General features: G+C 41.0%; 1 protein-coding gene across 1 annotated transcript; it reads right to left on the bottom strand.

Moving 5' to 3' along the window:
- Positions 1-1,815: 1,815 nt before the first annotated feature.
- On the bottom strand, positions 1,816-24,624 carry LOC101169363 (calcium-regulated heat-stable protein 1). Its single transcript, XM_004071854.3, has 5 exons — positions 24,429-24,624; positions 8,564-8,676; positions 7,442-7,550; positions 3,331-3,453; positions 1,816-2,350 (listed from the first exon to the last, which is right to left on the bottom strand). The coding sequence occupies exons 2-5, from the start codon at positions 8,643-8,645 to the stop codon at positions 2,188-2,190; spliced, it is 477 nt and encodes a 158-aa protein (XP_004071902.1). The 5' UTR covers positions 8,646-8,676; positions 24,429-24,624; the 3' UTR covers positions 1,816-2,187.
- Positions 24,625-24,791: the final 167 nt, after the last annotated feature.

Below are 24,791 nucleotides of genomic sequence, written 5' to 3' on the forward strand. Positions count from 1 at the left end.
TTTTATGAAACACATAAATATAAACTTTTTATTTAGTAATTGTGACCACCGACGCGTTTATCCAGATCTCCTCCGTTTTCTGCCTACTTTTGATGTTTTGGTGCCGCTTTTGGTGATGTTACAGCGACCTCTGGCGGCGGCGGCTGGAACTGCAGAGCAGATGTGGCTTCAGGTGCAAACATCTGCTCACACTTGTCTGCGGAAAGCAGCACTCTCCTTCAATCGGAGAAGGTTTCTCAGCAATCAAATCACGTTTCTGCTGGATTTGGTTTACGTTGATTTCAATGATGTATTGTGATTTTAATGCATTTTTCTGTTTTGTGAAGCACCTTGAATTACTTTGTGTACGAATTGTGCTATACAAATAAACTTGCCTTGCCTTGCCTTGCCTTCGGTAGACTCAGCAGCGAGCAGTAAAACTCGCAAATTGAAGAATATTTCAAACAGCAGCAAGTCATTTTTACCATTTGGAATGAGGGAAAATAAATGTATAGAAACGAAAATAATAACTCACCCATGAAAAACAGGAAATCACAGGTCAAAGATCAGCAGGTTCCACAAACATAGCGACTGTTAGCTAATATTCTGTCATGTAAAACACATTAGAATAAAAATGTAATTTATCTTGATATAAACACTACATTGAGAAAATTGCTTTTATTTTGAAAAAAGGTCTGAGGAAAGTTCTGACCTCAACATGAAAATAAAAGCTTTTCCTTCAGTGAAGCATGGCGGTGGGAGTTTAATACTGTGGGAATAATCAGGTAATTTTGGACCTAATGTTTGATATGGGTTGAATAAAAAAGGGGAAATTGTTTAAATACTGTTAAATGCCCCCCCCCCCCCCTTTTTTTTAATTACCAAATTATTCAAGTGAATGCATCTCCACAATATGGATCTCCATAACGTATTCTACGGTTAGAGACCTGACAATGACAGGTGAATGTTCTTCCAGGTAAATCTTTTTAGTATTTCTTTGGTGTTTGATTAATTTTTAATCTCAACCATTTTGAAAACCTTTTAGGCATCAAGTTTGGTCTGAGGCTAATTTTCCTAATGAAAGAAGAACTTTTAACACGTTTTTCTTTTCTATTTTGTTCTATTGTGAATAAAATGCTGAATTGAGTGATTTCAAAGTCTTTGTTTTTTTGTTGTTGTTTACCTTTCTAACTAAATCAGAACTCATGAATAAATCCTGGATTGGAATACTTTAGAAGAAGTATGTTTTACAGGAAAAACAAGCAAACATGCAGAATTTTACTAATTTACTCTGCATTACAATGATCTGTAATGAATCAACGTGACCAGAAGAGGGCAGCATACCCACATTTTGATCTTTTCCTTTGGTTCTAAGTGACAATTTCAAAGCAAAATAAATAAAGGGAAATAAAAAAAAAAAGGAATCTGTTCAGAGGGAAGAAGATTTCTACCAGAGGAGGTCACTGCAGAGGAAATAGGACCTCCCGATGTTCCTGCAGATGCTTCATTTTTCTTTGTGGGGAACAGAAGGAAGTTCATACTTAGAAGGAAAATAAACTGAAGATTGAAAATAAAATGGAAATTAGTCAGTCCAAAAAAAACCTTCAGCTCTGATAATCATCTGTTCTGGTCTGGCTGGAGTCCAGAACTCAGGAACCATCAGCTGAGGAGACGCCAGAATCTCCATAAAGTGTTTTAAAGTTAATCATCTGAAGTTTGTGGAGATTGGTTTTTTTTTTTTTGGTACTTTGATTTTATGGATGCTAAATGAGTGAATCCTGTTGACCCGCAGAAGCTCCTTCAAAAGCGTCTAAAGTGAACGAGCGGAGCCACAGATTCAGCAGATGAAGTCTTTATTCCACTTTTAACAGCAAACATCGTTACAGCTTCTACAGAAAAACATGTCAGCAGTCTGTCAGGAAACAAAGATCCTCGCTGCAGGAAGAGCATCACTTCACAAAAAAAATTATTCCTGAAGCCAGGAAATCAGAAACGGTTAAATCTAGTTTAGTCTTTCAAACATGATCTTCAAACACCCCCCTCCCCACCCCCATCCCCATTTCAACACCAGCAGATATGAATGAGATGGAAAGGATTTGTGTTTTGTACTCCACATACGTCACTAGTTAGCTTTGTCCTCCACCCCCCCATGCCCCACTCTTCTCTCTCCTGCTCCCCACCCCCGTCCCATCTGGTTGAGCTCTCCGTTCAGCTGCTGATGATGTGCCCTCCCCAGGTCTCGTGCTTGGTTCCCGGTTTGAGGTGGGTGATGGCGACCTCCACCGCCTGCACCTTCTCGTGTTTGGGGGGGATGGCGCAGACCTTGTAGCTCACTTCGTCTCCTTCCACCGGCACATACTCTCCTTCAATGCTGGGGGGGTGCAGGAAAAATGGGAGGTAAGAAACGGGTCAAAGCCCACGGCGGGTGTCAAGAGGAGATCCGACAGTTTCCACCAATGAAGCTAACGTTAGCCAACATACAAATGTTAGCTAACGTTGTTTTTAAACGTGTTTGATTAAAAGTACGATTTTAATTAGAGAAAACCAACAAAATAAAAAAACTACACTGAGAAAAGTGCATTTATTTATTTTAAATTAAAAAAAAAAGCTCTAAAGAAAGGTAAGACAAAATGAAAAGCTCTTCCTGTAGTAAAGCACGGCAGTGGGAGTGTAATGCTATGGGAATAATAAGTAACTTTAGAGTACGAGAATTATGCACATAAAATCAAAAAGAAAGATTGTTTAAATGCTGTAAAAAAATGTGACTGACCCAGGGACTTACAGTTTGGAAAATGTCTGATAAAGATCACATTCATCTGAAAATGACCCAAAAACTCAAAAAAAAAAAGCATTCCTGAGGGTCCAGAGAGTCTACAAACAATGATAAATAAAATGCGTGTGGGTCTGAGACCTTTACAAAAACATAAATATTTATCATTCTAACTTTTAAGGTCAGCTCTTGTGAGCGTAGGCATGAACAGTAGAAATGATGACATTTGTCGTCTTGTTTAGATTCAGGAAAATGTTCTGACGCCTCGGGAAGAGCCTGACTGATAACCTGAACTCTTCCTGGAGCAGCACCTCCTCTGACCGATGGCATAAGACTCATGAACACGCAGAACACACGGAAAGAAGCCCGTCTGAGTTCTAGTGACGTCTTCTCTCAGAGTGGGCGAAGTCTGCAGCTCTAAGCCTGTGGGGGCAAACAAAGCCACAGAGCTGAAGGTCATCAGACCTCCTCCTCCTCCTCCTCTGTACTCCCACGCTGCCCTGGTGTCAAGGATGAAAGCCCGAGCAGCTCCACCGAGCAGCTCCACCGAGCAGCTCCACCGCCGACGCGCACACACTTACTCAGAGATGTGGACGAAGATGTCGCTGCCGCCATCCGACGGCGTGATGAAGCCGTGGCCTTTGGAGCGCGAGAAGCATTTACAGACCCCGGTGAAGACGGGACCCTCTGAAGCTCGGGCCGTCCTGTGGATGGATGGAAAACACAGGTGAGGACCTCATTGTCCTGCAGGTGGGGCCGATAGGGCTCAGGTGGGGCCGGTAGGGCTCAGGTGGGGCCGGTAGGGCTCAGGTGGGGCCGGTAGGGCTCAGGTGGGGCCGGTAGGGCTCAGGTGGGGCCGGTAGGGCTCAGGTGGGGCCGGTAGGGCTCAGGTGGGGCCGATAGGGCTCAAGGGGAGGAGAGTTTTTGAGCTTCAACAGGTCGTCTGAAATTGAGGTTTAATGAAGAGGATGGAGGAACATTCCCCTCTAGATGTTCAGACACTAACACATAATAACCGCTGCAGTCTTTCCCGGCTGTATAAGAGAACTGGACTGAGTGGCCCCCCCGCCCCCCCAGTGTTCCCCACAGGAAGTAGCCGCTGGCTCCAAAAAGCGTTGAGCCGTGTCCAAACTCCCACCCTAACCCATAACTACTAAAAAAACGATATAATGCGGGTCTCTGCAGAGCCCTGAATTTTAAAAGCAATGTGGACACCGTGTTCAATGCTGATTTTTTTTTTTACGGCGTATATGACATCATCGATTTTACAAAGTTAAAATCCAAATAATATGAGTGTTTTGCGATGATTATTTATGAGTCCACTGTCTTCTGAAGATAAAAACGTTGATGGTTTAATTAAAAAATACTTTTTTTTTGGTTAAAAAATAAAAGTTTGACGCAATGCATTGTGGTCCATATCCGCCGATCTAGTGAGCATCGATGCACACTGGTTTTTCACAGAGACTTCTGGGAGATTTCTGGAGCACTGGATTTTGGAGTTGTAGATTCGGACAGCAGTACAAAATGACGTGAGTGGTGAAGGAATTCGGATATAGCCAGTATCATCTATCGAGAAAGAAACAGCTGTTGCTGTCATTCTATTGGTCAGAGGAACCATCCTTCCTCTGATAACCTTTGTTAACACGCTCTGGATAATGATTTTCTTTAGTTCAAGTTATAAACTGAACAAACAGATGCCTCAAATAAAGCCCCATATTTCCCAGACTCTAAGGCTCACTTAAAAGCCTTAAGAAGTTTCAAAAAGATTTTGAGAGACAGGCGTTTAGTCGGGTGTTAATGAGAGTCCGATAACTTGGCTAACGTGTAGCGGTGTCAGACTATGTCACCAAGAACGTTGTGAGTTAGCGTGGTCCCAGTTTCAGTGGCATCAGTCGGGTTTTTTTTTAGAGAGAAAACGCCAACGTACCGCACCGTACGGTATGTGGGCTCACATTGAACACTGGAAACCTTTGCCAGATTTCGTGCAGCCCGCTTTCAGTGCTATAGGGGTGTGGACTTCCAACAAGCTCACTCCTGATTGGTGAGAGTGGTGGCCACAAAAATGCTGACGCAGACCAATCACTGTCTGGTTCCAACATGTCCGTATCCTGAAACGAATGGTGACTGAATTGACTTCATTTGGTTGGAGCTGGAAGTAAACCCTTTTCTATGGGGGACATCACACTCACTCAGTCCAGTTCTTTTATACAGTCAATGAATTGGAAAATATCTGCCGTTGCCTTGGAGATGAAATGGGATCTAAAGAAACCTCTGACTTTTCCTTTAACTAGCTTCTTTGCTTCTTCAGCACTTCTTAAATCTGAAATCAGCTGAGTGACAGCTTCAGGTCAGAGAGGAGCCAAAGTCTGCAAGAAGTCTGAGCCCTCGTGAACCGAATTCTGGTTCCAGCGTCAGAAACCGATGCAGGACAGAAGCTGAGTTCTGTAACTGAGAACCATTTCCATAGTTTTAGAGAAGTGGAGGTCATAAATGCATATTGAGGTTGATTTACAGCAGAGGGTCAAAGTCCAGGTGTTCAACATGTTTTCCAACCAAACTACCATTGAAGCTCCATGCTGGCTAAACACACCTGATGCAGGTAAATCAGCAGTGGATTAGGCAGGATTTGTAGAAAACCTGCAGGATGCCAGCCCTCATGCCTGAATTTTGACACCTCTGACTAAAGAGGACAGAAAAATACCGGAGATTGAGTTTTTGGGGCTTTTTCTGCCCTTTTCTCCACAATATTCTCACCGTCAGAACTCCAGCAGGAACAATCTTCAAACAACGTCATCAAAGCCAATTCTGGGCTAAACTCTGATGAGGCGTTTTCAGTTTTTACCCTCATCAGACCATGAATGAGTCGTTTTTGTTCACGATTAGGGCTCATGGTAAATGTTACACACCGTTCCCCTGGTTACCGTGGGACTTATGGCACGTTCTAAAAACAACCTGGATTACAGATGTCTTCAGGTGGTGAAACTCCTCACTACACACTTTTCTGTTGGCTCAAACTCTCAAGTTCAGACTCTCATAAGTCCAGTTTTAAAAACATGAAAACAAAGACTGACTGGAATGAAACTGTATGTGAATTTGTCAAAACAAACACATTCTGTACAGGAGACACGGCACACAGGAAACTGATCGACAAGCTCTACAGCCAATCAGGAGGCAGGACACAGAGCACTGTAAAAAAAAAGACGAAACAAAAAAAGGCGCACAAACTGCACTATAAAAAATGAGCTGGCTGCGAAAGGTGAACCGCAATTTAGCAAGAGAACACAATAAACTACCGCTTTTGTTTAGCCCAAAGTGTATGAAGTGATATTTATGCCACCGCAGTAAAAACAAAACTTTGAATATCAACTGAAAATATTAAATATTTGCTTGTTTTTGTTTTCCAAAACTAATTTAGCTTTTTTCAACACAACTGTTTCTCCCCATCTGTGATTTTGCGTTTCAGTTTAGGGTGACACATCTTTCATCAAACAGCTGCTGATTGGTGTAGATTCTAACCAATCAAAGCGCCAAATTGATCTAACATGGTGTCTGTAACAGAGCCAAACCGGCTCTTTTTATCCTCGATTTAGCCTCTTTGGCTGAGGAAAGATACGTTTTTAATTATTTTAAAAATAATTCATACTTTCTTTCTTTTTGGCTGAGGATCTCCCGAAACTGTAAAATAAACTGTTTAGTTTATCTGCTGACATTAAACCAACATGTGTGTGATCTGTGAATCCTCTGCAGCAAAATATCACTAAAAAAAAAGTTTGTTTTTCTTTAAGATCCGTTTGTTAAAAGTAGACTTCATGAATGTAGCAGAAGAAACATTTTTAACTTTTATGTTACTGTAATTTTTTTTTCCCCAGAGTAAATTTGCTTCAGCAGATGATCCTGTGTTAATAAAAAAACAAAAATATTTTAAAAAAACAATATTATTAATTTAAATAAAAAACAATGGCTCTGATCCAAATCTTTATCCGAATAATATGTAATTCCAGTTTGACAGAGTCTGAGCAGAAATAATTTTTTCTGCTGCAGACATTTTAAACACAAAGATGAATAAATACAAAACCCTGTTTGATTTTATTTCTGAGGTTCTGCTGCTCCTTCTGGGTTTTACCCGGAGAAAAACGCGCCAGATCGGTTGAAGACGGCAGAATCCCGGTTGAACAGAATAGAGACGAAGTCCAAAGTCCGTCTCTGCCTCCAAACACCGTCAATACGAGACAGAGACACCTGATTGGTTAGAATCTGGACCAATCAGCAGGCTGTTCGATGGCAGCTATGTCACGCTAAACGGAAACTTATGAACGCAAAATCCAAGATAGGGAGAAAGTGAGAAACTTAGGAAGTTTTGAAGTTTTTTTAGGAAGTTTTGTTTGAAATGTGGTGGCATGAATGTCACCTCATAAAAGCATCCCAACCCGACCATCAGGAGTGATGTGGGCTTCCGTTCATACTTCAACACATCAGCAGGTGAAGCTGGAACCGAACCATTGACTTGGGGTCAGAGGTTGACCGCTCTACCACCACCGGCCCAGTTGAAAAGAACATTCCTGACCCGACCCATCCTCACAGTTTCAATGAGTGTTATCAGATTTAACAGCTGGTTTAGCTTCGGAGTTGAAAGGTAAACATGGAAAGACCAGAACAAAAAGAACGCTGAACTCGTGTTTGTGTGTTACTTACGCAGAGTAGGTTCTGTTCCTGCGGGTGGGCAGGGGGCTGGGGATGAGGTAGCCTCTCATGGGGGAGGAGGAGCGTTCTCTCTGCCTGCCGGCCGGAGGCCTCAGGGACTCTGGAGCCAGAAAACACAGAGTTTCCTCCTGACAAACGTCACGCAGAAGAGAACGTGCTGTTCCAACAGTGACCATTTCCCATCATGCTCTGTGTGTCTTTGTTACTTTAACATCTAGCAGACCTTGAGGCCTCCAAGAGGGCTTCTGCTGAAGATCTCTTGTTTTCTAGGACAAGAGTTCTTTAGAAAAATCACTCCGAGTGGGCGGGGCTGTTGGCGCTGAGCAACCTCGCCCCTGCTTGTAATCATTCATCTGTTTACTCTCTCTCCTGCTAGCTTACAGCCCCTCAGCGGTGGGACAAAAACAGTGATCAATATCAGATCCGTCCAGCCGTACAGTTTAGATTCAGATTCCAGCTCAGACGATTAAAACAAAGACGTTCATGGATCTGTTTGTCTGACAGTAGATGATCAGAATGGAGCATCACAAATAGGCTTTTTTCATCTGCTCTTGATTCACAGTGATATGATACGCAGAAATGCAATTTTAAGTTGTCTTCCTATCTGTCCCCCATCATCAGAAAAACACAATTTTCAGCAGAGTGGCTCTAACTTTTAAGTGGAAGTCATGCAGTAACGTTATATTCTGCTGCTCACAGTGACATCAGCTCTCAGTGTCTGAACGTACGGGGGAATCAGGATTCTTTTTCTACTTTTTTTCATTCATAGTTTGACAAACTTTGACCTTTTTGACACACGTGTTCAGAAAAAGTCAAACAGCAGCATGGAGAAGCATCAGCGGTGGCTTAGCTGCTCAGACAGAGAAGCTTCATTCGTCCGTGATTAACACACATGTAGAGGTTGTTTCCTCCCGGAGTTTGTGTCTGACAGCTTTCAGGAGGACAGGATGTTGCACCAAATGATTGAGGGACAGAGTGAACTTCACTACAGTCAATGTTCTGTGGATGATTAACCTGAACGTCGTTTCAGAACTTCCTGTAAAGTCATGTAATCTAGAAAAACGGACTCGGCATTCGCAGGGTCGAGGAGGTAAATCTTTTTATATTTATTACCAGGAGATGTTGGGGATCTGGGAGAGGGCATCGGCGGGGTGGTGGGTCGGGGCTCCTGGATGGGCGCGGCCTCAGACGACATGCTCACTCGAAAACCTCAAAGCAGCAAACACCTGTGGAGAGGAGCACAAAGGAGCTGCACTTAGAAAAGTGTCTCCGCTTCACCACGTCTGTGTCACAACGGCCGTTACCGTGGCAACGGCGCTACGGGAACTGTCCGGTGTGACCTGATGACAAAAACGGGTGACAGAGGCTCGATTCAGAGCTGGGATCATTAGCGGCTTCTCCGTAGAGCAGCAGAGGGGAGGAGGAGAGGACTTTGTCCCGTCACTCCTGGATGAAGGAGGCGCTGGGATCAGTTTTGTGGTCTCATTCAGAGTCTTTCCAGCAGAACTGGAGCTTCTAGTTTCCCCACAACGGCAGATTTACCACATGTGCTTGTGATGACAAACATTCAAGACAGAGGAGCGTGAAAACAGTCGTCCAGTAGGTTTTGCTGACTGTTCTGCTATCAGTCGAGCAGAGAACGAACCAAATGTCTGAGCAGGAGGCAGAGACACGTTTCACTCACTTTTCACTTTGCAGTCATAATTACTAGAGCTGGGAACAAAGAAAATCCATCTGCACTTCATAGGTACAATATGGATTCAATAAATCAATGAATTTATTTTATTGTTAAAACATTTACTGGACTTTTTGTTAGACAAAAAAAAGCTACTTTTCTATCAAATCTAAAACAGTAACGGATTGCTTTTTTTCATTTATCTTAAATCCTTAGATTTGTGAAATCATTTGATCAACAGATGCTAATTTGAGCGTTAATCGCGTTTGGTGTGAACGGGGCATTTTTTTCTGAAGCGATGCACTTTCTCCCAAAGCGCAACTTATACGGTGCATAAATTGGGCTGAAAATGACTGAATATGTTTTAATGTCCACAAATTTACTCTCGTGTTTTGTTTTTGAATTGAGACTCTTACTTCTTGAAGACATCTTCTGTAAACCGTCTCAATGGTGCCAACCATGCATCGGGTCTCTGCTTTAGTTCTAGCATTTAGAATCAAATGTTAATACTCTTTATAGACATGGAGAGGAAACGTGACTGGAGCGGTGAAGGTTCTGCAGCAGAACCAGCCTTTGGGCGGCAGAACCAGCCTTTGTGCGGCAGAACCAGCCTTTGTGCGGCAGAACCAGCCTTTCTGCAGTTTCCTGAGGGAGTCAGGAAGCAAACGAAGAAACAGCAGCGATGCGGAAGTGTCTGACAGTAAATTTATCTGGAGCAAAGGTTGATAAGGCCTTTGTTTTTGTTTTGATAAATCTGCTGTCCTGTTTATGCAGGAAATGGATGATTGAGAACTTCTGCAGCAAAGAAACCAGCAGAAATCCTGCAGGAGACCTCTGCAGTCACACCGTAATTCAACCACAGACCTTTTCAGAAGAAGCAGAAGGGAAACAGTTGTAGCACAATTTAAGAGTTTAACTGTGTTATCATTTGCTAATGTTTAGCTCAGCTTCACATGCATTCACTGACACCGATAGCTGCTATTTGAATGAGCTGCATATAAAGCCCTCCCAGCCTCTCTGGACAACAGGCTGCTGTCTGAGCTGCCATTAGCATTCATTAGTAGGTCTATTTCAAGTCCACTTTTTTGCATCTCAGCAGCATCAACAGCCACGACAGACGTGTGAACCGGATCCAACACGACAACAAAACACCTCCGTGTCCAGAGATTAGCCGCAGAAACAGATCCTCATGCAGACACCAGTGCAGCATGTTGGGGCGAATGACGGTTAAACACAAGTTCAGGATTTCACTAAAAAGCTGCAAACTGCATATTCTCCACTCTGTTCTTGTAACTCCATCCAGCTCGTCTGATCACTGGAACATTCTAGTTCAAACCCTTATGCTTTGAGAAGAGAACTGCAGCCAACTGGATCAAAACAGTCTTGGCAGAACAATCCCATTTGATAGGAGTTCATTCGTGCTGCAGTATCTCAAAAACAGAGAACAGGACCAGCAACAAGTCCAAGAATATCCAAAGAGAGACGGTCAACGGCAGAAGGATAAGCCTCTCCTTTCATGTCTGGAAACCATGTCAGCCTGCAGGCTGAGAGCAAAGTCCTCACACTACTACATCTGCGGTCAAGAAGGATCCAACAAGACCAAGTCCTAACCAAGTTTCCCTCTGAAATGATGCGGATGTTCAGCATATTCATCTCCTTCACCCACTGTAGGCTTGGTAGCCGTTACAATGATAAAGTGTCGCACAGTGTTTCCAATAATTTGTTTTTGTGAAAAAAGATTTCAATGTAAAAAATAACAAGAATAAAGTACTAAGAGTTACTGTGGCATTTATTATTTCATAAGTGACAAAAACTGCATGGAGTCTCAGAGCTCACTGGAGTAAAACCACAAAAATGAGGAAAAGTTTCTGCAGAGGGCAAATATGGACTCTGAATCTACTCAAACTAGAAGGTTTGGCACCTCCAGCGTGTAGCAACAGTTCCATCCTCTAACAACAGCAGGCCTCTGTTGTTCTCCCACAGTGGTGTTAAGCCTCTGCTCAGTGGAATATTCCATGATGGTCGTCTCTGGTGTCTCGTCACCAAGAGACCCTGCTGACACATCACATAGCGATCCACCAGGACACCGTTCCTGCCCATGCTCCAACCATCTACAATTAATAGATGAAGTCCTCCTTCAACACAAACAAATATTTATAAACGCATGGCTTTTTCCTGTTGAAACACCGCAATAGATTCGTTATTGTTGCATATAAACTGATAAGACTCTGGTCTGTGCGACACCCACTTGATAACTGTCATCAGGAAGACGTGTGGCAGAAAAACACCAGCATTTCCACAGCAGCAAAGACAATGTTCAATGAGGACAAACTTTTTCAAACAAATTCTCCAGACATAAATAACAACTGTGTTGAAGGTTTTTCCCCCCAGAGATTTTAAAGAACCATTGTAGCCTGGAAGGTGAGACAAACCTGAGACGAGCTTTGAACTCTTGTTCAGACTTTCTGTGTTCACGATGTGGCCTGATAACCAAGCTAACCAAAACCCGTTGCCCCAGATTATCTCAGAACGTTTGTCCTCATAAAACTGAAGGCTAATTTACACTGGTCTCCATTGCATTGGGTTAACTCAAAATAAAAAAAATAGAATATTCATTTGATCAGAATGTTTGCATCTCCTCCGTCATGTCTGCGTCTGATGTTCGTCCCTCTGTAAAACACAAGCTTTACGCCGATTTGTTGCAAAAAGCTGGAAAAATGTGAAAATGTTTCACTGTGGTTTTAAAATAAAAACGTATTTTATTTTTCGTCTACGGTGACGCGCCTATGCATTAATACACATCAACACAAAACTAAGTGGCAACTAAATTGTTTGTTTTTTTTGGAGCCACAAGTAAACCAGTTTCTATGGGTGACATCACAGTCTCAGTCCAGTTCTCTTGTACAGTCAATGAGAAACACCAATGATGCAATAAAGTGGTTGAGTGACAGAATCTACACTCCGTGGGAAAAAATCTGCCTTCCAGCTCTACCAAGAATACATTTATACTATGAAATTGAAAATTAGAAATGTGCTTTCTTTTCCTCACCTTTATCTTTCCCTCACCTTACGGGAAGTTCTTTTTGAAAGATGTAAAGACATTTCAAATGACTTTAGCAGTGTTAACAACTAATGACAAGAGGTTTCTGGTCAAAGCACAAATCCGCACCAAAATGTCCCTTAAACACAGCAGGTGCTTGATTGCTTGCCATCCCATGATACACTAAAAATGTTTCTTTAGCCCTCGACTCCATATATAGTTGTGTTAAAAATAACCAAAGTTGGGTTATTTTTAACTACTGAGTTTTTAGTGTGAAGGATGACGAATCAGAGTGCTGAAAGTAAACTCAAAATAGAAAACATACTGAAAGAACAGAATGTTAAATACTCTAGCTGTAATGATTTGAATGAAACATCCCATAATGACATTTACCTTAACAGCTGAAATGACTCAAACAACGGATCCAAACCACAACTTTCTACTAACTCACTAAGCCTTAATAATCGGCGTTTAAACCAACAATGGAAGAAAAAAAAAGCATTTAGTTTACGTTTTATAGTTATACAAAATACAAAATTGATCTAGGCTAAATACAATGTCTGTCTTTAAAGGGCCTATAACATGCAAAATTAAACTTTTGATGTTTTAAGTGTATTAAAATGTTCATTCCTCACAAAAAAAACAACCCCAAAGAAGTATTTTGATCCATTCACGCATTTCTGAGTATTCCTCTAAAACGCTGCTCTCTGAGCAAAAACAAACAGCCCTGTCCCAGACAAAGGGAATACTTAAGATGAATAGCTTCAAAACATAGATTACGTCTATACAAATATGACTAAATCTGTGAAAACCATGTAAATTCAAAATCCCATTGAATCGAATCGAGTGGATTGAGCAAAACAAAAGCATTAACAGAATCGATCCAGCCCTAATATTTTTGATCAAAAAGGTTTTGTCTTGTAAAACTTTAATCTCAAATGTTTTTTGACATGATAGAAAAATGAACTCATTGAGTTGACATGTTAAAAAAACAAAACACAAACAGCAAAAGCTCTAGTTTTACTGACCACAAAAAAAAGTTAAAACAAAAAACACTTTAATTTTAAAGAAACTACAAAGACGATTGTGATGAGGCTGTGAGGCAGAAGAAAATATGAACTATGGATGCATACTGCTGACATGGTATGAAAGACCTCCACGCACCAACACAAAGCTAAACGTTGTCTGCTTCATGTGTTTAGGCAGCCAGTGCTCAAACATAAAGCATCACGCTCAAATCCAAGCTTTGTATGAGCTCTACAGTCAGTGTGGGTGGCAGAGTGAGCAGTTTGAATGGGGAGAGCAAAATGGGACAACAAAAGATGATCTTGATACTACAATTTGATGACTCACTCCTGTCTAATGTGCGTCAAAGCAGCTTTTTTTCCCCATCATTCAGAGCTGAAGGCACAAATGATTTGCATCTGTCACCTCCTGCTCTGCACAGGTTTACTTCAGTGTCGGGTCCTTAGCACGTACGCAATCATAGCAGTGGAAACAAAATCAACCATCATGAAGTCTCTCTCTCTTAAAACAGATATTTACATTTGACATTAATGTGTTTTCTAAAAAAGGTTATTCATTCATTTTTCCTCAACAAACACAGGATCATTGTCTTCTTTTGCTTTAACAATTTATCTAAAAGATAAAATAAAAATAAAAAGGGGGGGGAATTTTGTCACACACGCCTTTTGGAGTTCTATTTAGTAATACCTCTGTGTTTGAGTGTCTACATCATCATTTATTAGTATACCAGACACATTTCATGCATCACCCTTCCATTAGTGATCTCCGTTAGAAAAGCAGACCATGCTTTGCACTTAGCCTGAAAAGGCGGATGTCTGTCTGAGCCGCAGCGTCCAAGAATCACGTGACATTGAGAAATATGATTAAAGAAAAATTTGCAGCTCCATCTCTGGGAAGCACTAAAATACCTATATCCTACAAATAAAGACTGATAACATAAGGAGTAATCAATGAATTCAATTCAATTTTATTTTATTTGTATAGGCTAAATTCACAACAACAGTTGTCTCAATGGGCTTCGTACCGGTAAGGTAAAGTGAACATACAATGTTATCAGAAGTAATAAAGACTTCAGCCCTTCAGTAATTGTCTAACATGATCATTCTGTATAGTGATAGGCAACTTTCTTATTATTTATGTTGGTTTTATCAGAATGTGTTTTGTTCAACAACCCAAGCTGCGCAATACACGTCGCAGAAGACTGCAAAAAACGGTGATAAATGGTTACCTTAATGTGCTAAAAAACAATCTTATGGTTGCTTGAAATATTTCATGATTCAAATAAATCCATTTATGCCTTTGACCAGTCGGATGGAGCTCTTCCTGTTGTTAACATGAAAAAACAACTACCAGGGGAAAATTTCAAATAATTTTGTTGAAAATTATTACTGACTACTTACTTAACTTTTATTACATCTTTTAGAAAAAACATCTGAAACTTCCAGCTTTTTCTGCCACAGTTATCACAAAAATGCATGTGAGATTGCAGAGGGACCGTACATCATTACAGAATATAGCATTGTTCGGGTGAATACTCGATTCTGATTGGCTGCTGGGTCTGCGTTAAAAAGTGATAGACAGTAAACCCTTGTTTTTCGCGGGGGTTACGTTCCAAAAAGAACCCGTGATAGGCAAAATCCGTGAAGTAGAAACCTCTATTTTTTTTTCAATTATTATATAATTAAATACTCTATTATACATTGAAAAGAAAGAACAAACCATTTTACAGACTCAAGCATTTGTTTCACAAATCAAAGTACTTTAGAAACGTTTTTTTTTCAACAAATAACTCTGTACTGTACTGTCAAATAATAATTTTAATCATCAATGTGAACAGAAGGCTTCAAATCGCGGAGATTAGCCCCGCCCACCGCGATCCGAGTAATTGGATTAAACGGGAGAAAATATAAAATGATTATGAAAAAAATACAAAGTACAGTCGGACAAATAGTGACTCGGGTGTATTTCACTGCTCTAGCCGCTGCATCCTGACTCCGCTCTGCAGTGTTTTCTTCTTGAAGCCCGCGGTGCAGCTGTGTTTGTTCGGGAGAAGAACATAGTGATAGGCAGTTGTTGCTCTTTTTTCTATGGGTTTTAGAGAAACTTGAAATTGCAAGAGAATTTGCACGTACGTGCTGTAAATTTGGCAAGCTGTTTTACCTACGTGTACATATTAAACTGCAGCGTTATTGACGCACAGGTAGAGAAGAAGCGGAGTGACTTTTTAGCCAATCAGAATGCAGAACACAATGCACGATGCAAATCCGCGAAGTAGCGAAACCGTGAAAAGTAAACCGCGTTGTAGCAAGGGATCACTGTACCACAGGATAACTGCACAGTGGAAAAGAAGTTCCGGTCACCTAGCTTAAATGTTTTGTATCACTGCGCCGGCTTCTTTAAAACAACCTTTTGCTTCATCATTTGGACAAAAACAAGCGGTAAGGGATTGAACTTTCTCTCTGAACTGATGCTTTATTCAACCCATCGGAAAGATCAGCATATATATATGTCGTTTTTTATCGCCGAATCTTGACTCCAGCGGTGGTGCAACGCAACGCGGACTATTTGTTACGTGATGCGGCGCAACGTGACAAATAGTTCCCTTGTTGTGAGAAAAGCGATCCAAATTGGAAAAAAAAACAAGAATTAAGGACTAAAAACTGGACGGGACGGGACCGGACGGTTCAGGCTTCCACAGCGTGCATTAAAAAGTGATAATGGACACTTCGTCTGCCATTAACTATGAATTTCTCCCTTTTTCAATTTTTGGATGCTGGTGTGCCGCAGGATTTTTGTCAAGGATAGAGTGTTTACCTTGGCTCAAAAAAGGTTGAAAAACACCAAGTTGGATGACACTAAAGATACGACTATGACATTCACGAATGCCTTTTATGTCATTTCATTTTCTTACAAAAAAATGAAAAAAGATTTTTCCTGTAGGGATTTTTTTTAGCAGTGATTTGCAGCTGCGCTAAAGAAAACAAAAGTAACTTATTTGTGCTAAATAAAGGGTTAAAGCATTATAGTGAGTGAAAACAGCAAATATAAAGAGCATGTTTTGAATGAATAAGCTCTCAAAATATTTTGATGAAAAATCATAGAAGTTACTTAGAAAATAAAATTAAGTAAGTAAATAAATAATAAATTAAATTGGTCTTATGCTTTAAATATGACACCAGAGGTTTTTTTGAGTAAAATAATGTAATAATTTGGCTGGTAAAAAAACATGTGTGGCCTGTAGATTTCATCGGTCTCTTTTGAAAGTATTTCAGTAATGACCATAACAGATAACTGGAATAATATAGCATCTTTTGACTCATGCAAATGTGAACTTTCAATCAATTCTACGACAATAGGATCCATCTCCATCTGCGGCACAGAACACCATATATAACCCTGTAACTGCTCTGAATACCTGACTAATAGAGCAATCCCTGACCAACCAAATGCAAACACTGAAACCTGATCGTCTGGGTTTTCTCTTAAGTAAGCCTGACAAAGAAACAGCTTCAATAGTCCTTCAAAACATCAGAGGTGTTAGGAAGATAGCCTCTCCTTTCCATATGGTAACAGTAAAAAAAATGTTTAAAGCTCCACTAATTGGAAAAGGAAATCCCATCTCTAACACAATTTTAACAGGCAGGTAAAAAAGCAAGCTACTGGACAGTCATTACGAAAGAGATCACTCTTTGGGATTGGAAAAGTACAATGGCAGGTTCTTGACGAATCTCAAACACAGGAAGACCCAAGAAGACATTGTTCAGTACCTCTATCTGCTGAAGTTACGATTAAACAATGTTGCTCACTTTCACTAGTGTCCAATTATTCTGACATGCACATATGCTTTGTGCCTAATTTGAAACACATTTTGTTAAGTTTGACCAGAATCTGGAAAGTGTGAACACCACCAAAGTCAAAAGTCTCAATCCCAATTTGGGTTCAGCTCTACAGGAAGAGTAGGTGTCTACCAGGCACCCAGGGACAGGACACTTAAACCTGTTTTGATCCCAATAGAAAGAATCCAGCAAGTTGATTTCAATTTAATTTGGAGTTGGACCATGGAAGTAAGAGGATTCGAGCGCAACATCTACGCAGGACGATTGACTGCTATCACAGAGACAATGGTGAGCCCAAGGTGGGGAGTGAGAGGGCCAACTCTTAAAAAGAATTGCTTACCCCAGAAACCATTTAGGGGAAATCCAGTGTTTTGAATGTTATGACAAGTTTACACAATCTGTGTCTTTGTTTTTAAATCAAAACATTTAAAAAAAAGTAAAAAAAAAAAATTCCTAAATGATGATACATCAGAACTTCACCTATGGAGGAAGTGGGTGCAAAAATGCATTTAGTCTGTCCAAAAGCCAACAAAGAACTAGTTCTGCTATGAACCGAGTTCACAACTTCACTTCAGAATGTAGAGCCAAAACCATGGTAGACCAACAGTTTAAGATGTTTAAACTAGAGATCCAAAGATTCACTTTCCCCACAATTCAGTCCAAACCTAGATTTTAGGTTTGGTTTGATATCTGAATTGTGTTTTACAAAAACAACAAAAACAAAAATATCAGGAAGAATTTGAGCCTGAAAAGTAGCTGTAGAAAATTATGTACACGAAAGCTTTAAACATGGAAGCCCAAAACGTGTGCTAACAAAAGACTCTTCATCTGAAGTCGGCACGGGTTGCTGAGGGCGGTGTGAAGGTGGCTTCAAATTTAGCACGATAATTTGACAGTTTCAACTAGGGTTGGGCGATGTCCCCTAATTTGGCCGTTGACGATGTTTGCTGTCAACCATCGGGATGGACGATGACATCGTCGGGGGGGGGGGGGGGGGGGGGGGTATTTTTACATTTTTCGTTCTTATATAACTGCTATTCGTTATTTTGCTTTTTTCATTTTATTTCCCAACTAATGGTTAATCCGCGATGATCCAGTATAAACTGAGGGAAGTGACTTTAACAGAAAAAGTAACAAGCAAAATAGAAAAGAAGTGGTCCGCTCCCGCACTTAACTAGTGAAGTGGACCGGCGGAGGGCGGATTTACAGCTTTATGTTTGATGGGAAGGGGGGGGGGGGGGTACATGAGCGGTATGTGTGGGAGATTTAAGACTGCGATCCGTCCCGCAGCTCTAGGGGTACAAGCAACCGAACTCAGAACCGGGTCTAAACGTGTGTCTGAGCACAGTTCGGATCGTCAGCACACACAGCGGTTTGAGCTTCAAAAGCAGAAATGTCGCTCAGTCCTTAGAAAACATTCAATCAATCACGTGGATTTGTGTTTCCAGTCGTGTCCCGACTAAATAAAGGCTGATGTTATTCACAGGATGCAGCGCCACCCAAAGCTAATGTTGTTAGCCCGTGTTAGCATACTGCTAATCCTGGCTACGTTCAGAAAAAGCACTGACCACACGGATTAAAATTCAAATGATGAGCGAACAGGTGTTTCATAATAACCGTAACATTATTAAAAGCACGTTTAGAAGATCGTCTCGTATTTTACCGAGCTGACATGTCAATGTATATAGCTGCTCGCCGCTGTTATCGTTTTGTATTGAATTGTTACCTTCAATAAAGTTTGGAAAAAAAGCCGCTCGGCGGAAGTTGTATCCTCTTCCGGTTTTCAAACTGCGCATGTGCGAATACTGCGCGTGTGCGAATGATTTATTCCAACCGAAATTGTGACCTTAGTGAACGTTTTTATATTCTGAAAACATTTTTCTGGGCCCATGTACACGGTTGGATTCTAATCCGACCATTGATCCCATCAAGATATTTTGTACATGTAACCGCGGCTTATGGTGTCGACGCGCAACGTGGCGGGGGCGTGGCATCACGATGGTGGTCTCTCCATCGGGATGTCAGTCACCCATCACGATGGACGATGATATCGTCCATCGGCACAACCCTAGTTTCAACACAAACACACTGGTAAGCAGTAGAGATAGTAGAAATCTCCATTGAATAAACGGATCACGACACTTTATAGCAGCGAAAGACGCTTCCAACAGTTCGGTGAAGTTAGTAAAACATTTACAGATTCGGTCTTAAAGGGCTCAAAAATTATTTAAGTAAACATTTTACACCGACAACAAATTTTTCTTACTTTTTGCTATACAAAAAATAGCAACATTAAAAGAAACAAAGTACAGATTTCTTTTTCTAATGCTAAGGTTTCCAAACTTTCTCATGTGGCTTTTCAGCACCTACTTTTACTAGTTAATAGTTTAACTTTTTAAAAATTGATTGGGCTTTGACATGCAATATCAACTTTTTGAGCTTGTAGGTGTATTTTAATGTAATTATAATGTTAATTTCTTTTCTATTTTCTAATAGTTTGATCCATTTAGTTATTTTTGAGCATTCCTCTAAAAACCTCCTCTCTGAACACCAGCCCCTCCCAATCCATGAAAACAAGCCTGTTATCATATTCATACTTTGGTAAATGGGGAAAAGCCCCTTCAATTAAGAGTCTGAGCTGCCAGCCCCGCCCCCAGGCTAACACACACACACACACACACTTTTTCCGCTGGGCTAGCAGTGTCTAAAATTCTTTCATTTTATATGCACAGAATCTATTTTTGCAAATCTTTAGATGTTTGTTTTCATGACGCAGACACGCTACCGCTAGGTTGACGTCATGAAATAGGCGGCACCCTAGTTTAGGAGCAAAAGCCGGCGTATGGGGTAAAATAACTGTCAACAAAAAGAGTGTTTATGAAAAACAAAATTTAGCACGATATAATAATTTGTCTCACACTTAAAAAAAATGAATACATCATTTAGTTTTGAGTTTGACATGTCTGTTTGACATGATTTGTTTTTGCTCTGAAGCTCTTGCTTAGCTTGAATATGAAATTTCCTGTTAAAAAACTGTGAAAAAATATGTCAGGGGGGGTCATAGGCATATTCATCGAGTCCCGGAACATCGAATCAACTAAGTGAGCATGCTCTCTGTGCCTCATCAATTCATTTTAAAACAGAATTTACCTTTTTAGAATGTAATTGATACCTGGAAGGTAAATGATCTTCATACCATAGCTCCACTGAATGAAAACAAAACTGATAAACACAAAAAAAAAATACACCAGACCCAGAGGTGGTGGGAAAATGATCAAACAAAATTTAAAAAAAAAAACCTGAGCAGGCAGTGGCAGCCTACCATTTTATTCCTTGGACAGGTGGGGCTTGCTCCACCCCCTGGACCTGTCCAAGTGTACGCCCAACAGTAGCCGGGACAGGCTCCGGCAGCACCTTGACCCCGAAAAGGATACAGCGGGTAAAGAAAATAGATGGAAAATAACAAAATCGGAAAGCTAACTAGGAGCTAAAGTAGGCTAACTGGTAGGGGTGTAAGAAAAAAAATCGATTCGGCAATATATCGCAATACTTCATTTGGCAATACTTGTATCGATTCAAAATGCTGCCATGACGATATTTATTTAATTATTTCTGAGCGTCCGCCAGTGTCTGACTCTTGTTGTCCACTTCACCCTCCGACCGCTAGTTGGCAGCAGAGAACACGGAGCCTCTTCGAGCAGCTCTACACCACAAAACAACAGGAAGACTGCAGCGAGATGCAGCTTGTTCTGTTGTTATAAGGCATGAAATACTTCGTTTTTAGTTGGTATGGATACCAAACAGAAAGTCTGTGCCATGTTGCTGCCAGTAAGATATAAAAACGTGGATTGCTGTGTTTTTTAGCGGCTCAGATAAAAACGAAAAGCAGTGCAGCTGCGCAGCGGCTAATGCACTTAGCATCGGCTAATGCTGTCGGCAAAGCGGGCCAAAGTTCTGCAGAACCTCCCCGCAATAGATTCTAGTTCAGAGACCTGATGAATCAGAGGGATGTGTACAACGCTCTGAAAAAAGGCCGACATCGTGGTGATCGATGTTATAGGTTTGCTAGTATGAGAAAGCCTGGCTGCAACGGTGCAGAGCAGAGTGATATGTTAACAAAACAAAGCATCTTTGTTACATAAAGCGTCTCCTTCATTCCGTCATCATGCTGCCTCATCATCACACTTTATTGTTTCTGGAAAGAATCAGTGCCCCCACCCTTTATTTTTGAAGCACCATTCAGGCTCCTGAACCGTTTAAAAGCACATGAGAAGCTACATTAAGCAATATAAAAAAAATACCCAGCATTTTAATTCCCCAATAGAAACTTATTAGTTAAGGCACATTCATTCTTTGTTTTTTCTTATACTGAAAAATATTTTGTTGTGGAAATCTTTCTATATTTTTAGTTACCAAAATAAAAGCACTATGAATTTGCCTTGGTAAAAGCAACTTATATATGAGATACAGTTGCAGTGCTTAATATTTTGATCATTAAATAAACTGAATTTGAAAATTTTAGTACAATGGAAGACATATTGAAATTCAGGTAGAGTTTTTTCAAAGTCATATTTTAAAAAAAAAAGAAAGAAAATATGTTTCGGCATAGTATATTGGGATACGTATCGCGGGGCGCATATCGGGATACGTATCGTATCGCCAGACTCTTGCCAATACACACCTCTACTAACTGGTAGCCGACCCACCCAAATTGCCAACTTGCGATGCATGAACAAATAGCAATACAATTATTTCCATTTTACTGCAACAGCTTAAATGAGAGTCAACATAACTTGAATTATACTGGAAATGACCCTCATCTATAAAGGAAGCGAGAATCTAACATAAAAGGGTCCATCCGATTGGTCAATGTGGAAGGGTCCATGTGATCAAATGCACAAAGGGATTTATTTGATTTGTTACAATACTTCAATAGGCCAAATAATCGTTTTAGCACATATAAGTTAACCATTTATCACAATTTTCACCATCTTTCGTATTGCATAGCGTGATATCGCAATAATAGCAAATTTGCGATTTATTGTGCGGGCCTAGTATAAAATATTCATTTGTTGGTACCCCATACCAGTGCCTCTGAGAGCGAGTTGTCTTACTTCCTGGTAAGAAAATTAGCTGTGAAATTAACCAATATTTCATTTTAAAAATGGTTCTTTAGTGTGGCAAACGTAATATATTATCTGGATTTATACCATGGTTCGGGTGAATACTCTGTTCCGATTGGCTGCTTAAAATGTGATATACCACAGTGATAACCGCACGGTGAAGGAGAAACTCATTGTCTGTATTGATCTACAGCCCCTCCACAATCTCACACGCATTTTTGAGATAATTATTGCAGAAAAAGCTGGAAACTGCAGCTGTTTTTTCTAAAAGATGCAATAAAAGTTAAGTTAGAAGATTTAAAAATAGTTTGATGTGTGTTCGTTGGTTTCAAGACGTTTAACAACAGATCTCCTTGTGCGCTGTCACTCTCACATACCAATGCATCATGGGAGATGTAGTGCATAAAACGGCCGGAGATCGCTTTTCGGAGCTTCATCGTTTTGTTCACTTGTTCCACGGTCTGATACCGGATTCTGTGGAGAGCTACACCGCTAAAGAAGAGCTTTAGCTGGTATTTTTGTTGGAACTGAGCGACTTTACGAGCTAAATCGGGACAAGGAAGTGAAGACTTTAACCACTTCTGATTGGTCAGACTGATGACATGTGATTAAGCCCCCCAAGAATGATTGGTGGAGACAGTTAAAGGGACAGGACTTTTCCAAAATACAGCCGAAGGTGCAGCTGAATCGCGGTACCGTCATTCTTATCAAAATGTCTTTAATAAAATAAAATAAACGCAAAGAAAAAGTATTTTACGATCTTTTATATTCCTAACTCCTCAGTGTTTTATCAGGGCCTGTTTGGATGAACACAGAGCTGAAATCCTGGAGATGGGAAATGTTTTTAGATCAGTTAATGAGGGTAATTTCTCACGGCACACTTGACCGTCTCCCACAGCACACTAGTGTGCCGCGGCACACTGATTGAAAAACACTGCTTTATTCAACCCATCAAGACAATGAGCATATATATGTTGCCGAATCTTGACTGCAGCGGTGGTGCGGCGCGACACGGACTATTTGCTACGTGGTGTGGCACGAAAAAAATAGTCTGCTTTTTTTTAGAAAAGCTATCCATATCGGGGAAAAAACAAGAATTAAGGACTAAAAACTGGTTAATATTTATTGCTTTTCTAAGTGACCATGGTATAAGCGAGTTAATGGCCTTCGAAGTGTGCATTATTACTTTTTAACGCACTTCGCGGAAGCAACTGTCCTCCGCTTCGCGTCGGATGGTTCAGGCTTCCACGGCGTGCGTTAAAAAGTGCTAATGCACACTTCGAAGGCCATTAACCCTTACATAGTTTACTATGAAAGCTTAAGAAAAGCACATAATAGCTACTTCACAGAAATCGTCTGTTTATTTCTTAAATGATAAAATAAAAATAGGAACCAGCCTGGATTGATTTATTACTACATAATTTTAAAATATTTTTAAAAAGTATCGGAACAGGACGCTGTAATGACTCAAAATCGGATCCGGACATCCCCAGTTAACACTAATATTTTAGTTGTTTATATTAAATGTTTGCTTTCTACAAATTTATGAAAATGGTGATCATTAAGTAACTTAACTTGGTTGATGCTCTAATCACTTTCTGGAGGCAGTGTGACTTCTGTTTGACACAATCACAGACAAGCGAGTTCAGACAAGCTCGGGCAGGCGTTTATGGGATGCAGGACCGCTGAAGCCGGATAAACAATCAGTTTACTGTTTATCTGATGGCTGATCGAAGACGGGAGGGAGGGGGGCCCTCCGTTCCTAAGCCAACCACATGGCGGCAGGTCACCGCCCTCTCAAGAAGCCTGTCACTTGTTCTGGGCGGTAAAACGAGCGGCCCACCTCCCCAACCACCAAACTGCCTCGTTTTTTTGTCGTTTAGCCCACTCGGGTCTAAACGTGGCCCCCCAGCCTTGCTGATTGACCCCCCTCAAGCTTCAGGGAAGTGATCAAGCGCGGAGTTGCTGAGTCAATATTAGCAGTCTGATAAAAGCTTCATGACGTTTTTTTCTTTTCAAAAGCCTCTCCTGATGTCCTCTGCCTTGGTATTTCTGCCCCCACCCCCACCTTTTATAACAAATTAGTGCCACTCAACCCCCAAAGTGGATAAATGAGTGAACTCCATCATAGGAAATGGGGGGAAAAAGATTTAAATGCGGATTTTCCCGCCGTCCGTCGACTTCTTATCGCAACACCGAAAACCAAGAAAGTAAAAGTTTAAAGCTAGCTCGGTTAGCCGAACCCCCCACAGCCCCCCGTATGGGGAGCATCACTCACCCTGATTCCTTCAACTTTTGTGGCTCCTCGAATCCCACTTCCACTCAGGAAAAAGGAAGACCGCCTGCTTTGTTAGAGAGGTGAAAGTTTTCCCTTCACTGCGCGAAGCGTCACCGAGCTGACGGTCATTCTCCAGGAGCCGTAAATCGCTGCTCCTTTGATGGCCCCTCCAGTTTTTTTCAGTAGGGGCGTGGCTAATCTGCGGCTACGTCATCAGGTGCCGTAAAGACTCTAGAAGACTCCACATTTACCGTAAACACCATCGTGAGAGCACGCGGGCTGGAGGAATCCACTGAAACTTCATAAAATACAACAAGCAGAACTTTAACGCAACAAAAAAATAACAAGACAAATTTGATTGAC

Source organism: Oryzias latipes, chromosome 8, assembly GCF_002234675.1.
Source record: "Oryzias latipes chromosome 8, ASM223467v1".
Taxonomy (NCBI): domain Eukaryota; kingdom Metazoa; phylum Chordata; class Actinopteri; order Beloniformes; family Adrianichthyidae; genus Oryzias; species Oryzias latipes.